Consider the following 15,823-nt stretch of genomic DNA (forward strand, 5'->3'; position numbering starts at 1 on the left):
AAAACATGAACCTCAAAAATTTAAGGTGGGGTAGACGTGTTATACCCGTTCCGGTCGTCCCTGCACGAAATTTTTTTTTTGTTTCTGTATTGAGTGTACAATGGTCAACCGGTTACTCACAGTTTGAAGGTATGCAAAGCTATATACCTACCCATCAACCCTAATTCCTGCAACTATCATTCTCTGTACTTCCCAAAGCAATCGTTCTCACAACTCAACTTGTTTGCGTTCCCATGGTTTTGCACTTTTACTTGTATTATCTTGGACTTGGACTCTGATGCCATTGAGGTAATTTCTTTCTGTTTACCATTCAATGAAAACTATATATTTTGCTGTTGACTAGAGTCCTTGAAAGCTACTATACCATATTTCGGTATTTCCACAAAGAAAGTTAGGTAGGAGCATGGTAGGTGGAGAAATTTGGGAACAGGACAAAGGTGGGAACAATAATGCAGCACTCTAATAAATATCTGACCACTGGTTTCCTTATCAATAATGCAGAGCTTGCCCCTGTAGCTAGCCACCACAGTGAGTTGAGAGTCTGACTACCATGGAATCTTTGAGTGTAATTGTGTCACCGCTTCTACAGGTGCTCTTTGAAAGGATCACTTCCTCTGTTTTTGGTGAAGTGAAATCTCAACGGGATTCCAAGAAGGAGATGGAGAGGCTGCAGAGAACGTTGCAGGTGATTCAAGCTGTGATAGAAGATGCAGAGGAGCAGCAGATGAAGGATAACAAGGTGAGGATTTGGCTCGTGAAGCTCAAAGACGTGGCCTACGATGCTGACCAACTGTTGAACGAGATTTCCAACCTTATTCAGCGAAAACATGTCATGAAAGAGATTTCTCACAGACCACATGCTCGCGTCCTATTTTGGGAACAGCTTATTCCAGGACTACCTGCTTCACCAGATGGCCACATAACTTTTCAGCAAATTGGTATCTATAATTTTGAGCTCACATGGGAATGCGGAAGAGCTGCGAGCATGAACACGAAGGGGAAGACTGATCTAGTACTGAGAGGGATTCGAGAGCGGACAAAATATGAGGCACGGAAGACTAGCTTAAAGCTTGAATCAATTTCAACTTACTTTCAAACGTCGGCTAAGCTGAAGGAGATTCGGCAAAGATTGGATGATGTACAAAAGGAAATGTCTAGTTTCCAATTCAAACGAGGATCCACATCCACATTTAGGCGGTCAGATACCATAGAGAAGACACGCGAAACTGGACCCTTTGTTGATGAATCCAAGGTTTATGGCAGAGAAAAGGATGTGGAGAAGATTGTTGACATGTTACTATCATCCAGTGTTCCCCAAGTTCCAGTAATTCCAATTTTTGGAATTGGAGGCATGGGGAAGACAACACTTGCTCAGTTAGTCTATAATGACCCCAGGGTTAAAAGCCACTTTGAACTTCGGATGTGGGTGACCGTCAATGATAATTTCAGCCCAAGAAGAATCACAAATGAAATGTTGGGTTATATCACAAAGGGTAACCGTGACACCTTGCCATTTGGTGTGCTGCAATCTGAATTGAGCGAATCATTATTGGGGAAAAGATACTTACTTGTGCTAGATGACGTGTGGAATGATGATCAAGATGAATGGGACAAAGCAATAAGTTCATTGAAGGGTGCTGCAGCTGGAAGTAAAATTATACTGACTACCCGGAGCGAGAAGGTTGCAGCCATAACTAGCTCATTTCCCCCTTACCAATTGGAAGCGCTAAGCAGAGATGATTGTTGGAAGCTTTTCAAGCAACGAGCCTTTGCAGAGGGAACAGAGAATAATTTTCAGAGCCTACTGCCCACTGGTGAACAAATAGTGGACAAGTGCAGAGGTGTCCCCTTGGTGGCCAAAATTCTTGGAAGCCTATTGCGCTTTAAAAGGGATGAAAGCGAGTGGTCACATGTGCAAAGGAGTGATCTATGGAGTATCAAAGGAGGTGAGAACAGAATTTTGAGTATCTTAAGGCTGAGTTACAATCATTTGCCATCACATCTGAAACCTTGCTTTGCATACTGTTCAGTGTTCCCTAAATATTATGAGATTAATAAGGAAAAGTTGATCCAACAATGGATTGCACATGACTTAATTCTGAATAATCAAGAGTCTTCACTTACACTAGAGGACATCGGGAATGAGTATTTTAACAATATGTTGATGATGTCTTTCTTTCAAGGCATGGGAAAATCTGATAGACAGAAGTATGATGGAGTTTAAAATGCATGATTGTATTCATGATCTTGCAAAATCTGTTGCTGGAGAGGAATTCTTGACTGTAGGGCATGAGAATTTGAGTTGTAATGTCAGAGAAAGTCATTACACACCAGTAATTTCTGATGGTCTCTCGAAGACACGTCATGCATCAGTTGTTTGCAATTCTAGCTCTTATTTGATCCCAAAAGCCTTGTGTAAAGCCAAGAGATTGCATACCCTCAATTTGTTGTCGCCAAGAGATGATTTTGTGAGAGCTCTTCCTACCATAATAGAAACTTTTAAGCACCTCAGAGTGCTAACTTTGAGTGGATGTGGCACAAAAAGACTGCACAGATCAATTGGTGGGTTAATATATTTGAGATATCTTGACCTCTCAAATACTCTCATTGAGACCATGCCAGAGACAATTTGTGATCTCTGTAACTTACAGACACTGAATCTATCAAGTTGCAGTGAGCTCATGGAGTTACCAAGTGGAACAACAAAGTTGATAAATCTGAGACATCTGAATATAGATGATTGTGCAAGACTTGCTAGCATGCCCCCATCGATCGGAATGCTAAAACAGCTTCAGACTCTGCCAGTATTTATTGTCGGTCTCGACTTAGAAAATTGCTTTTTGCAGCTCTTGCAACTAAACCATCTCCGAGGGAAGTTGAAAATCAAATGCCTGGAGAATGCTCAATTTCCAGGTGACTATGAATCAAACATCCGTGCATGGATGGCATCAAAACAGTTCCGTTCATTGGAATTGTTGTGGGGAAATGATGATGAGGAGAAGTTAAATCGTCCCAGATTTACACAAACTCGTGAATACGATGGTGGTTCTGATGAGGTTTTGTTAGATTCTTTTGAACCAAAACCCTTTATAAGGAGGTTGTCAATAAAGGGTTTTTCAGGAACTAGGTTCTCTAGGTGGATGAGTTCATCCGGGCTAGAAAATCTGACTGAGCTAAACATAATTTGTTGCAAAAGATGTGAAAGTCTTCCTACACTTGGTCAACTTCCTTTTCTCAAGATCCTTAACATCCAAGGAATGGATTCCATTGTAAACATTGGAGTTGAGTTCTCTGGTGAAGGTGACAGACCATTCCCATCGCTAAAAGAACTAACCCTCAGAGACTTTCCTGAATTAAGACGTTGGAGTAGCATGGATTCGACAGAAGCGTTTACTTGCCTGGACAGACTAATCATCACAAATTGTCCATTGTTAATAACCATGCCATGGTTTCCTTGTCTTCAACACTTGGAGTTACGAAAGTGCAACCAATTGGTAGTAAGGTCGGCATCAGAGCTAAACACACTCTCCACTCTTGTTATTGACTTCTTTCAGGACTTATGCTTCCTACCCAAAAAATTGCTGCAAAAGAATTCGTGTCTGATGTCATTAACAGTTACCTCTTGCCCCAAACTTAGCTCAATGCCTGAAAATCTAGCAAACCTCACCACTCTGAAATCACTGAAAATTGGGTGGTGCGATGAGCTATATACTTTGCCACATGGATTAAAGAACCTCACTTCACTGGAGAACTTGGACATCATTGAGTGCCCTAGTTTAATCTGTTTGCCAGAGGAAGGCGTGGAAGGCTTGTGCTCACTTCGGTCATTCTCAATTGAGAACTGTCCGAGCTTAACTTCTTTGCCTATGGGGATGAAACAACTCATGACTCTTGAGAACCTCACAATTATGTATTGTTTAAATCTGGCGCAACTACCAGATAGTTTTCAATATCTCTCAGCACTTAGAAGTTTGAGCATTTTAGGCTGTCCAGAGCTCACATCTCTGCCAGAGGGACTGCAGCACATCCAGAAATTACAAATCCTTGAAATTCGTAGCTGTCCGAAATTCATGGAATTGCCAGAGTGGGTGGAGCATCTTGTTTCACTTCGATCTTTGGCAATCTCAGACTGTCCAAATATAAAGTTGTTCCCAGAAGGTGTACAGCGTCTCAGTGCACTCCAACACCTGTCCATCAGAGACTGTCCTGATCTTGAGCAGCGTTGTGAAAGAGGAAAAGGTGAGGACTGGCAGAAGATATCTCATATTCCATATATCTATGTTGGATCATCAGCATTGCAGCAGAGGCAAGACATTGCATCCACCTCCCAAAATCCTTAGGTAAGTAATTCCAAATGCAAATTTAATGGAATAACATGATTACTAATTAAACTTGAGAATGCTGTTATTGAGAATCTAGCAATACTTACTTCTATTATATTATTTTCTTCTTGGTTTTGCATAACTGATGGTTGGTTGTACTTAGGAAGCCAAGTGACCACATCCCCTAACGAGAGAATCCTGGAGGCAGTGCAGCAGGAATACCAATCGTTGTTTCCAGTTGGCTCTCTTTTCTGAAGGATCATGTACAATGCCCTTACCTCTAAATATTCAATTCGGAGAAAGAATTGATGGTTGTGATTGAGTCGGAATTTGTTATGGTTATCTCTAACTTATAAATTCACAAATGAGGAAGGGGCTTAAGAATTTTGATGGCCAGGCGGTTGCAATCATCTATGTTCATTAGTTATGTTTTATTGTTTGGGTTGCTATGACTTCTGCAGCTCTGCTTGTGGCCTGAACCATGGCTCCCTTCATTATTGATTATTGTGATCTTTGTAGTATTCTTCTTAAGTGCAGTGTCCTGTTTATTGATTAACAAGTTAAATATAGTTTTTTCTTTTCCTTTTTTATGCCCTCTGTGTGTTTCAGTTTGAAGCTTACTGTAGGAGCTCTCAAGCTCAAGGTTCACTTTTACAGCATATTTACATAAAATATAATTCTATATGCGTGCACTACACCTACACATTTCTCAGCATATGGCTCTGAATCTGACGAAATCAATTTCAAATGGAAACCCAGTTTGAGAGGAGGAATTTTTCAGTGAGCCAACATCATTTTGACTCACAGAAAGTTCATTCATTTTGTTGTCTTTTTTTTTCTTTTTTTTGTGCTACTGATGATGTCAGGTCGTCATTTTACCCAGCAAATTCATAAGCTGTTGATTTTGTCCTCTTTTTTGCTTTACTGTTTATATTTGGCTACCGCCATTACTAATACTATCAACACTTGACTTTCAATAATATCAATTTTCATTAATATCAACACTCCACTTTCTGATTCATTTTGTGGTAAAATCACATGAAGAGTACAAAAAATCCTTTGCTACTGAGAATTTGCACTAGCATTTTATCTCGTGAATGAGTGAAAATAGTGTCAGTAATTACGTCTAGGCGGTCTATCAGGAATTGTACCCGGCTTGAACTTTGAGGCTTCATGTTTAGCCAGTTGAGGAGGAACATAACTATTACTCTGAATCAGCATCTGCTTGAGATCATAAAACACATGACTGTCCTGCATAGTCAGGAATGAAGTGGCCACACCAGTCTTCCCTGCACGCCTAGTCCGTCCAATACGATGTGTGTATGTTTTAATTCTCCCATGCATATCATAATTAACAACATGAGCCACATCAGGTACATCAATCCCCCGTCCTACAACATCCGTCGCAACAAGTACATTGTATCTCTTGGCCCAAAAACCTTGGAGGCTAGTCTCTCTCTGCTCCTGTGACTTCCCAGCGTGCAAACCTGTCACGTGATATCCATTCTTGTCCAAACTCTTAGCAACATAATATGCATTCTTCTTGGTGTTAACAAACACAATAGCAGTCTTATCATCACCAAGTTCCTCAAGCAATCTCTTTAATCTCGGAAACTTGTCCGATTCCTTGGTCATGATCACATTCTGAGTGATCAAACCCGTCGTGGTCTTTCCAGCTGTATTATCGTGACCACAACAGGATTCCTCAAGTAGTTCCTGGCAAGTCGCTCCACAGCCGGAGGCATGGTGACACTGAACATATAAGTGGTTCTGTACATCTTCTTCTTTTCATCATCAAGCTCTTCATTGCTGGACGACATTGCATCCAAGACGCCAACAACCTGCGGCTCAAATCCCAAATCAATCATCCTATCAGCCTCATCAAGAACAGCATAATTGCACCGGTTAAGAACAACATACCGCCTCTCCAAGCAATCAAGCAAACGCCCGGGGGTGGCAATGAGAACCTCGCAGCCTTGCCCAATTCTAAGCCCTTGCTCCTCAATTGACTGCCCACCAACAATGGAAACCACCTTGACACCCAAGTAACGTGCAAGCTTCACAGTCTCCACCTCAATCTGTTGCGCAAGCTCACGAGTAGGCGCCAAAACAACAGCGTAAGGCCCTGCTTCGGCCTCATTGTCTTTATTAATCGAAGGCTGCTTCGAAATATAAGTCAGCATAGGAAGAACAAAGGCAGCAGCCTTACCAGAACCAGTCCCAGCAATGCTGATGGCGTCATGTTGTTGCAAGCCGAGCTGAATGGCCGCCATTTGAATGGGAGAGGGCTTGCCGTAACCAGCCCTCTCCACGGCCTTGAGCAACTCCGCGCTCAATCCGCTCCCGGCCCAGCTCCTCATAGGGGGAGGAATCCGAGACCCTTTGTAGGAAATATTGAAGTCCTCTCGGAAAATCCTCTAATCCTTCTCGGTCATCTCCTCCAGCTTCTTATCACTCCAATGGCGTTTGACCCTCATGTCAAAACTGTCGTACATATCATCGGGCTTCTTTCGAATCTCACCCTCCTCCCGCAGCTCCCTCGGGTTCTGAACAGCGAGCTTCTTCTGCTCGCAGCGGTCCATTCCAGCACGAAAGCCTCGGCCGAACAAGAGCTGGGCCTGGTGAAGGTTTTGGTACAAGGAATTCATATCACGAGAAGTGTCCTCAGTGTTGTCCTAATCGAAAGAGAACCGGAACTTCTCGCTGGGTTTTACAACACGCTTCTTGGGTTTCTTCTTCAATCCCAAATACTGTTCATTAATGGCTTTAAGCTCTTTGTCACGCCGCCTCTTCGATTCCCGCTCTCTATCTCTTTCTCGATCTCGGTGTGCATGGGACAGATTGCAGCGTTTGTGTTCCACGGTTTGTTCTTGGCCGGATTGAAGGGCGCGTTGAGCTTTGCTTAAGAAAAAGGATTTCTTCGGCGGCAACGAGGAGGAGACGGCTGCCATTGAAATGACGGAAGGGAATTTGCAGAAGCAGAAATTAACCAGCGAAGAGCTTTTTAGTTGCTGGAGGAGAAAGTGTCGAATAAGTCGGCATGTAACTTGGTAGACAAAGAATAGGATAGAGAGTTTGGTACCTACTCGATTTGGGAAACAAGATTGATTTGGGTCAAATGACACATGTCACCCTTGTAGTTTTATCTAATTTTTACTTTGGTCACTGATATTTTTTTATTTTTAATACAATAATGATCAAGTCCAAATCATTAACATGGTAACAATGAATTTGATGAGATTTTGTTAAATTCTTTTGAACCAAAACCTTTACAAAGAGGTTGTCAATAAAGAGTTATTCAAAAATTCTCTTTCCAAGTCTAATGAGTTTGTCTAGGCTTTTGAAAATATGACTGAGCTAAACAATAAACATAGTTTATTGCAAAAGATGTGTAAGTCTTCCTACACTCGGTCAACTTTCAGTGATCAAGATGCTCAACATCAAATTGGCGTTGAGTTCTCAGTTGAAGGTGACAGATCATTCCCATCTCTAAAAGAACTAACCCTCAGAAACTTTCCTCAATTTGAAACTTGGAGTGGCAGGGATCCTACCGAAGCATGACTTGCTTGGACAGACTAATCATCACAAATTGTCCATTATTATAACCATGCCATTGTTTTCCATGTCTTCAATACTTGGAGCTGCGGAACTGTAACCATTTGGTAGTAAGGTCAGTTTCAGAACTAAACTCACTTGTCATTGACCGCTTTCAAGAGTTATACTATGTAGTATGTACCCAAAAAAATTGCTGCAGAGGTTGAAAGTCATTTATACCCTCTTGCCTCAAGCTTCGCTTAATTCCTGCAAATCTAGAGCCAAGAAGGTACTTCCTTTCTGGGCTTACCATAAGGTCAATAAGACCTGTCCCTTCATGATCTTCCAACATAAGCTTTGTGCCTGAGCTACATTGTAGATGGCAAGAAATTCTGAAAAACTGTTGAGTCTGAACCAAACCAGTCGCCCTCAGGGAATATATGTAGTTCCTTTACATCCAGCAAAATCTTGAGCTGACGCAGATCACTGACAACTAAAAAACAAGACCCAGACATCCATACCACTCAGGCCAACCCATTTGGAGGCCACATACAATTAGGAGTATAACATATATTAAAATAATGTCTGGAGATACAACAAGGTGCAAGGTCATGATTATGAAACCTAACTCATGCACACAAGTTACATACTTCAACTGTAAAGCACATACAATCTTTGAAAAAAAACAAGAACCACTGGAACATATCAACTAAAAAGAAAAGAAGATATCAATCTCATATCTTACAATGTAACCGTGTGCATTCAAAACTAAAAATGAAAATAGTTTCAGAAGTATGTATTTGATCTCAAAAATGTATTTATCTGCAGTAAGTTATATGCCTCAGAGATCCAGTAAATTGCTACTTATGGCTCGACAATTATTTTCCTTGATCAAGTTTATTCTTACAGGCGTCAATATTACATAGCACAACTAAGACTCAGATGACGTTGCCGCATCATCTTTGTGCTTAATCATACCAGAATCTACAAGAATGGGAATCTCCGCTGCAAGCCATGGTGCAAGACCTAAACAGAGCGCATGTGCTATACCAAACCTAGGACTGCATAACATAAGAAAGATCATAATAATTACTACCCTATAACCCCAATAGAGTAATAAAAAAAAAAAAGCAGGAATTGAATAATAATAATTTGTTATTACTATATTTTGCAGGTGAATAAAGAATTGAGTTCATTTTCATTTTTCATTTGTCTTTTTCTTCCTTTTCTTCAAGAAGGTAGATAAAGAAAAGGCAATGTTTTTATTTACTTAATGTTTCTCCAAAATCAATTAGAGTAAATTCCTATTGTATCAGATTAAAATAAGAATGAAAATTCCTCATAATCAATTCTTATGCAAATGCCATGAAATAACAAAGTTCCAATTCTCAATGTGTGTCAATTTACTTCAAATTGACGTATATGTTTGTGTGTGTGTGACACAGACACCAAATAGAATACAAATACTTCTCTTCCACTACATATTCCACAAAGCAAATGAAAGCAAAATAGTCTACAATTATTCCAATTACGTTCTAAATCTTCTGTGATATCCTATCTTCTCATAACCAATGAAAATAAACTATGCATCCAGTTCACAAAGACAGCAAATAATAAGGTTTTAGTTCACAGTTGATTTTGAAATCTCTTCTAAACCCAGATACCAAAGCATACAACCCAAAACCACTTTCTCGGTGATCAAACAGATAACCAAATCACAATAATTTTAACAAACCTACAAAAAATAAAAACGAAGAAAAAGCAAAAGTACCAGTTCTTGGCCCAAAGCGGCTTGAAATGCACGGTCAAGCAGATCTTCCCCCCTCTATACATCTGAACCAAAATCCACAATCCCCCAGTAAGTGAAGAAAACAATTATCCCAAAACAAAAAACAAAAGGCAAAGGGGCAAAATCAGAAAAGCAAAAAAGCCCCCACCTTCTGGGTCTTGCCGTCGAGCTGAGGGAGCTCGAGCTCGGGCGCGGTGGCGGGGTACGTGACTGGGATATCGAACTGGAGGTCGAACTCGTACTTGAGTAGGTTGTGGACGTACCAGCATTTGCCGGTCCAACGTGTCCCCTCGGGATTGGCCGCAGAGATTCGGAACCAATCGTTGTCGTTGGACTTGTTCATCTGGGTGTAGGCGATCAGCGACTTGTACTCCTCCTTCAGCCTCTGCATCCACGCCGCCCCATCTCTCGGGCCGGCCTTCGTGGCTAAGAGTGGGATCTGGGTCAGCGTCGACTTCGTGTTCGGGTCCCAACCCTCCATTTCGCACAAACCCTAACCGCTGAATTTGATTGAATTGAGCTCTGTGATGTGATGAAACTCTCTCTCTCTCTCTCTCTCTCTCTCTCTCTCTCTCTGTGCCTGTTATAAAAGTTGGGTCCTTTTTTTTTTTCCCGGTAAAGACATCAGTCGTTTGTCAATGGACTGAAACTTTAGGGTATAATTGGCATTTGATCATTCTATTTGCCTCCGAGAAATTTATCAGAAGAGAGCTACTATTTGCACACCCCTATTAAAAAAAGAGGGCTGCTATTTGCACACCTTTTTTTTTCTTTTTGCACACCCTTTTTCTCTTTTTTTCTCCTACACACCCCACACACTTACCTCAAATTCAAAACCTCTCAACACACACCCAACCCATTACCAAAATACCCTCATTTCATTACACACCCTCCCCTCTTTCCCTCTCTTTTTTCTCTCGTTCACACCCCCTTCCCCTGTTTTTTTTTTTTTTTCCTTCTTCTTCTCCAACCCTCCCCCAGCCAGTCCCTCCACCCAACCCACCCAGCCCCTCAACCCCTTCCCTCTCCGACCAACCTCCCTGCATGCAGCACCGGCCACCCTCCTCAATCCCTCTCTCTCCTCCCCGCATGCAGCAGCACCACCTCACTCCCTCCCCCCGTTTCACCCGACCCACCCAGCCTATCTCTCCCGCACCCTCCCTGCACCACCTTCCTCCCTCTCTCTTCCCCGGCAGCACCACCTCCCCGTCACATTCTCTCTCCTAGCTCCCTTTCTCTCTCTCGCGACTCCACCTCCCCGCAACACCACCTCTCCTGCAAGCTCCGCGAAGCCCAACTGCCGGCTCCAACTTCTTCCAGCCACCTTGTGCAGCACTGAGCTCAAACACCCGCCCGCCCAACTGCCTGGTCGCATCGTCGATGGAGCAGCTGGGCACTTCTCCGGGGTGGAAGCTCAACGGTGCGACGCGGGAGTGGCGCTGGCAGCAGCTTGGCTCTGTTAGAGACAAGACAGAGAAATGGAGAGAGGAGAGAAAATGAGGAGGTGACCGGTGGTGGTCTCACCTCTCGCCCAAGCAGAAAAAAAAAAAAAAAAAAAGGTGGCAGTGGTTCGGCAGACCAGTCTGCCGAACCACCTGCCACCCTTTTTTTTTTCTATTTGCTTGGGCGAGAGAGAGAGAGAGAGAGAGAGAGAGAAGAATGTGGTAGTGGTGGTGGCTGTTTTGGTGGTGCAGGGGCTGAGGGGGGTTGGTGCAGGGGCTGGAGGCCTAGGTGGGTTGGGTGGAGGGGGGAGGGGGAGGGGGAGGGGAAGGGGGAGGGAGGGAGGGGTGGGTCGGGTGAGGGGTTGAGGGGCTAGGTGGGTTGGGTGGAGGGGCTGGCTGGGGGAAGGTTGGAGAAGAAGAAGAAGAAAAAAAAAACAGGGGAAGGGGGGTGTGAACAAGAGAAAAAAGAGAGGGAAAGAAGGGAGGGGGTTTATTGTCTTTTTTTTTTTTGAGTTTTTTTTTTTCTAATAGGGGTGTGCAAAAAGAAAAAAAAAGGTGTGCAAATAGTAGCTCTCTAAAAAAAAAAGCCAAAAAAAAAAAAGACAATACACTCCCTCTCTTCTTTTCTCTCGTTCACACCCCCCTTCCCCTGTTTTTTTTTTCTTCTTCTTCTCCAACCCTCCCCTAGCCAGCCCCTCCACCCAACCCACCTAGCCCCTCAACCCCCTCACCCGACCCACCCTTCCCTCCCTCCCTCCCTCCCCCTCCGACCTCCCCCCTCCACCCAACTCACCTAGCCCCTGCACCGACCCCCCCAGTCTCTCTCTCTCTCTCTCTCTCTCTCTCTCTCTCTCGCCCAAGCAAATAGCAAAAAAAAAAAAGGGTGGCAGGTGGTTCGGCAGACCAGTGCCGAACCCGTCGGTTTCGTTCGACAGGTAACCGCCGAACGAAGTTGGTTCGTTCGGCGGTTACCTGTCGAACGAAACCGACGGGTTTGGCACTGGTCTGCCGAACCACCTGCCACCTTTTTTTTTTTTTTTGTCTGCTTGGGCGAGAGGTGAGACCACCACCGGTCACCTCCTCATTTTCTCTCCTTTCTCCATTTCTCTGTCTTGTCTCTAACAGAGCCAAGCTGCTGCCAGCGCTCCCGCGTCGCACCGTCGAGCTTCCACCCCGGAGAAGTGCCCAGCTGCTCCATCGATGATGCGACCAGGCAGTTGGGCGGGCGGGTGTTTGAGCTCAGTGCTGCACAAGGTGGCTGAAAAGAGTTGGAGCCGGCAGTTGGGCTTCGCGGAGCTTGCAGGAGAGGTGATGTTGTGGGGAGGTGGAGTCGCGAGAGAGAGAAAGGGAGCTAGGAGAGAGAATGTGACGGGGAGGTGGTGCTGCCGGGGAAGAGAGAGAAAGAGAGAGGGAGGAAGGTGGTGCAGGGAGGGTGCGGGAGGGAAGGTGGTGGTCGGGTGAGGGGGAGATGGGCTGGGTGGGTCGGGTGAAACGGGGGGAGGGAGTGAGGTGGTGCAGCTGCATGCGGAGAGGAGATAGAGGGATTGAGGAGGGTGGCCGGTGCTGCATGCGGGGAGGTTGGTCGGAGAGGGAAGGGGGTGAGGGGCTGGGTGGGTTGGGTGGAGGGGCTGGCTGGGGGAAGGTTGGAGAAGAAGAAGAAGAAAAAAAAAAAAACAGGGGAAGGGGGGTGTGAACGAGAGAAAAAGGAGAGGGAAAAAAGAGAGGGTGTATAATGAAATGAGGGTATTTTGGTAATGGGGTGTGTGTGTGTTGAGAGATTTTGAATTTGAGGTAAGTGTGTGGGGGTGTGTAGGAGAAAAAAAGAGAAAAAAGGTGTGCAAAAAGAAAAAAAAGGGTGTGCAAATAGTAGCTCTCTATCAGAAAAGTAAAGAATAAATTGGAGGGCATAATTGGCATTTTGATTTTTTTTTTTTGTTTTGGAGAAGAATTTCTAAATGCACATCTCATATTTTCTCAGGATTTAACCTATTTGAACTAAATGTGGGAATTGGTCGGTTTTATCGACTATTATCGGCCAACCAACCCATTATCAGTCAACAGATAATTCTACCAACAATCGACCTACTAAGTTAGACCGATAATATCAACTAACCTATCAAAGTTAGTTCGGATGTTGATTTTAAAATTGATCAAATGTTGGCTTAATAATTCCAACCGACCCATCTATATCGGCCTTATCGACAACCAACTCGCAACTGACCCACAATGGATGAGTCGGTTGTTAGTTGTCAAAATTGCCTTATCGGCCTTGTCGGGTTGGGTCGGTTGTTTGGCTGATATGCAACCAACCTAACCCATTTCCACCCTTAATTTGAACATTCTTCCATTTCTCACTACACTATTTTATTCAATTTATGATATGACAAAATTTAACCTAATATTAAATGACGATAAGTCTATAAAGGACACAAAGTTATAAAAAAAAAAAAAAACTTAAACAATAACCATGCTACCAATCCAGCTCCTGCCACCATGTTGTTGCCTTCGCCACCAACGGTCGGACTCCACTACCGGTGCGTTCCTCCCTTATCTCCTTATCCCTTTTTTTATCTTTCTTGTTCCCTCTCGCTTTCTCTTTCCCGCTCTTTCTTTCGTTTTTCCTTTTTTCTTTTTCTTTCTTCACACCCTCATTTCTATATGAAAAGGTCGGCGGCCTCCAGATTGGAGGTCAATCACTTTTGATCTAGAGGCTGGCATGGTCACCAACTTCCTTTTCCTTTTGGCAGGGAGGGTGCGAAGAGAGAGAGAAATAGATAAAGATGAAGAAAGGGAAAAAAAGAGGAGGGGAGTCGACTAGTGAGTTGGCATTGGCAGCAATAAGAAAGGTCGACATCGAAGTTAAGAAATAAGGAATGTGTGTGGTAATGTGGATCGGTGAGGCTGGGGTTCTAGTTATTGTTATTGTTTTTTAATCTTTCTTAAGAGTATAAGTGGAATACCCCCTCATTTTTCTTTTTGTTCATGAATCAATTTGAAATATATAGTTGGTTGGTGCAAGTTGAATCACCTAAAACCTCATGAGTGTAAGTTGCAATTAACCCAAAATAAACATTATAGAAAGTGGTGGCCCTGTTCAACAATTACTTTTCTCATCTACCAAAGGAAATTTTTATTTATACATCTCTCTTATTTTCACTATATATATAAATTTTTGGGTTAAATATAAAAATGGTCCACAAACTTTATAGTGAATCTCAATTTGGTCCATTAACTATAAAAAATGTCAATTTGGTTCACAAAATTTTCAATTTTTACCAAAGTAGTACAAACGCTAACTTTCATCCGGAAATTAATGAAATTGGTCACATGAAAATGTGATGAACGGACTAAAATGTCTCTGAAAATGTAGTCACTTGCTGTGCACATGACCACTTTTCGTTAAATTTTTCGATAGAAGTTAACGTTTGTATTGCTTTGGTACAACTTGAAAAGTTCGTAGACCAAAGTGACACTTTTTATAATTAGTGAACTAAATTGAGATTCACTGTAAAGTTTGTAGACCATTTTTGTATTTAACCCTATATTTTTATTTTGTTTGTAAACTAACAAATTTAGTCCAATACCAAAATACTATAAAAGACAATTATTATTTTTTAAACAAACTAAAAAAAGAAAAACATGAACATGAACCCAAGGCCCGATCCCATCCCCCGACCCTATCACCATGCTTCTGCCCTCACCGTCCTCTCATCCCCTCTTTCACTTAAAAGAGAAGGAAAGATAAAATTGGAGGAAAAAAAAGAGAAAGATAAGGGACGAGAGCCACCGACGACGTGAGGTTTGACTGCCGATGACAGGGTGGCAAGAGGCAAGGGACTAGATCTGGTCTTGGGTACTTGTTCCAATTTTCCAATGCATTGAAACATGTTTTTGGATGTTGATTTTCAAAATTTGATATAACACTCCACTTTTTTGATGTTGAAGATGTTCTAATCAGTGATAGTTACAACCATATTACTAGGTAACAATTATAATGAATTTGATTCCATAAATTGAGAAAACAACTATTTTATCCTTAAAATATTTAAAATCAACTCTATATCCAAGGACCTCTATTTAGTTTTGTATGTATTTATGCCTAACATACATTACATATATAATATTTCTTTATTAAAGTTTTTTTTTTGTGGGTGGGTGAGATAAAGGTTAAGATCAGACTAGGTTCGGGGTTCGATTCCCTCTAATGTAACAAAATTTTTTTTTTTTTTTTTTGCCAATATGCTAAATTTTTCTTTTATAAATATTAAAGTAAATTACTATAAGATCAATTTTACAGTTTTTAATAATAAATAAACTCATCTAAAAAGTTGCAACACTTTGTACAAATAAAACGCAAGTTATGTTTTTTCCGTGTTTTTGGCACAGAGCGTTCGGTATTTTTTTGAAAACTTGACAAATTGCCACTATCAAATAATAGTAATATACAAGTGTTTTTTGCAATTTAAATAACTACTGTCGCACAATCAATGATTGTCATTATTTGACAGTGACAATTGCTACCGAGCACTCGATGACTTCCCTGTCGCGTGTTTCTCCTTAAAGTGGACCAGACTGAAATTTCCTATAACAAATAGACTGGGTTATTAGCCTAATTTCTAACTGATATATATTTTTTTAAAACCCTAAATATTATTTACGTTTTTTATTGGTCAATAAACCTTATTTAACTTGGTAATTGACTAACCTCCGAGAGAGGAACATCTTTAACACTCGAA

General features: G+C 42.2%; 3 protein-coding genes and 1 pseudogene across 4 annotated transcripts; 2 read left to right on the forward strand and 2 right to left on the reverse strand.

Moving 5' to 3' along the window:
* The first annotated feature begins 286 nt into the window (after nt 1-286).
* On the forward strand, nt 287-4,862 carry LOC147285303 (putative disease resistance protein RGA4). Of its 2 annotated transcripts, none has more exons than XM_086245458.1 (2): nt 287-4,340; nt 4,490-4,862. In XM_086245458.1, the coding sequence occupies exon 1, from the start codon at nt 2,211-2,213 to the stop codon at nt 4,338-4,340; it is 2,130 nt and encodes a 709-aa protein (XP_086101584.1). In that variant the 5' UTR covers nt 287-2,210; the 3' UTR covers nt 4,490-4,862. The 2 variants fall into 2 exon arrangements, with proteins under 2 accessions (XP_086101584.1, XP_086101583.1); XM_086245457.1 differs by having other exon boundaries at nt 291-4,340; nt 4,486-4,862.
* On the forward strand, nt 551-2,091 carry LOC147285304 (putative disease resistance protein RGA3). Its single transcript, XM_086245786.1, has 2 exons — nt 551-1,946; nt 2,060-2,091. The coding sequence occupies exons 1-2, from the start codon at nt 551-553 to the stop codon at nt 2,089-2,091; spliced, it is 1,428 nt and encodes a 475-aa protein (XP_086101912.1).
* Nucleotides 4,863-5,035: 173 nt separating the features above from the next.
* On the reverse strand, nt 5,036-7,412 carry LOC147285305 (DEAD-box ATP-dependent RNA helicase 21-like; annotated as a pseudogene).
* A 1,118-nt stretch (nt 7,413-8,530) lies between these two features.
* Nucleotides 8,531-10,226, reverse strand: LOC147285306 (ubiquitin-fold modifier-conjugating enzyme). The gene is made up of 3 exons (XM_086245172.1): nt 9,794-10,226; nt 9,628-9,689; nt 8,531-8,917 (listed from the first exon to the last, which is right to left on the reverse strand). The coding sequence occupies exons 1-3, from the start codon at nt 10,124-10,126 to the stop codon at nt 8,788-8,790; spliced, it is 525 nt and encodes a 174-aa protein (XP_086101298.1). The 5' UTR covers nt 10,127-10,226; the 3' UTR covers nt 8,531-8,787.
* Nucleotides 10,227-15,823: the final 5,597 nt, after the last annotated feature.

This window comes from Dryas octopetala, chromosome 5 (genome assembly GCF_963921425.1).
Source record: "Dryas octopetala chromosome 5, drDryOcto1.1, whole genome shotgun sequence".
NCBI classification, from domain to species: domain Eukaryota; kingdom Viridiplantae; phylum Streptophyta; class Magnoliopsida; order Rosales; family Rosaceae; genus Dryas; species Dryas octopetala.

Excerpts from the sequence above, each read along its gene's own strand:
- LOC147285304 (XM_086245786.1), top strand. The coding sequence starts at position 551 with ATGGAATCTTTGAGTGTAATTGTGTCACCGCTTCTACAGGTGCTCTTT. Across the intron at positions 1,947-2,059 it reads TCTATGGAGTATCAAAGGAG|GAAAAGTTGATCCAACAATG; the intron begins GTGAGAACAGAA and ends GAGATTAATAAG.
- LOC147285303 (XM_086245458.1), top strand. The coding sequence starts at position 2,211 with ATGATGGAGTTTAAAATGCATGATTGTATTCATGATCTTGCAAAATCT.
- LOC147285306 (XM_086245172.1), bottom strand. The coding sequence starts at position 10,126 with ATGGAGGGTTGGGACCCGAACACGAAGTCGACGCTGACCCAGATCCCA. Across the intron at positions 9,690-9,793 it reads TCGACGGCAAGACCCAGAAG|ATGTATAGAGGGGGGAAGAT; the intron begins GTGGGGGCTTTT and ends ATTTTGGTTCAG. Across the intron at positions 8,918-9,627 it reads CCGCTTTGGGCCAAGAACTG|TCCTAGGTTTGGTATAGCAC; the intron begins GTACTTTTGCTT and ends TATGTTATGCAG.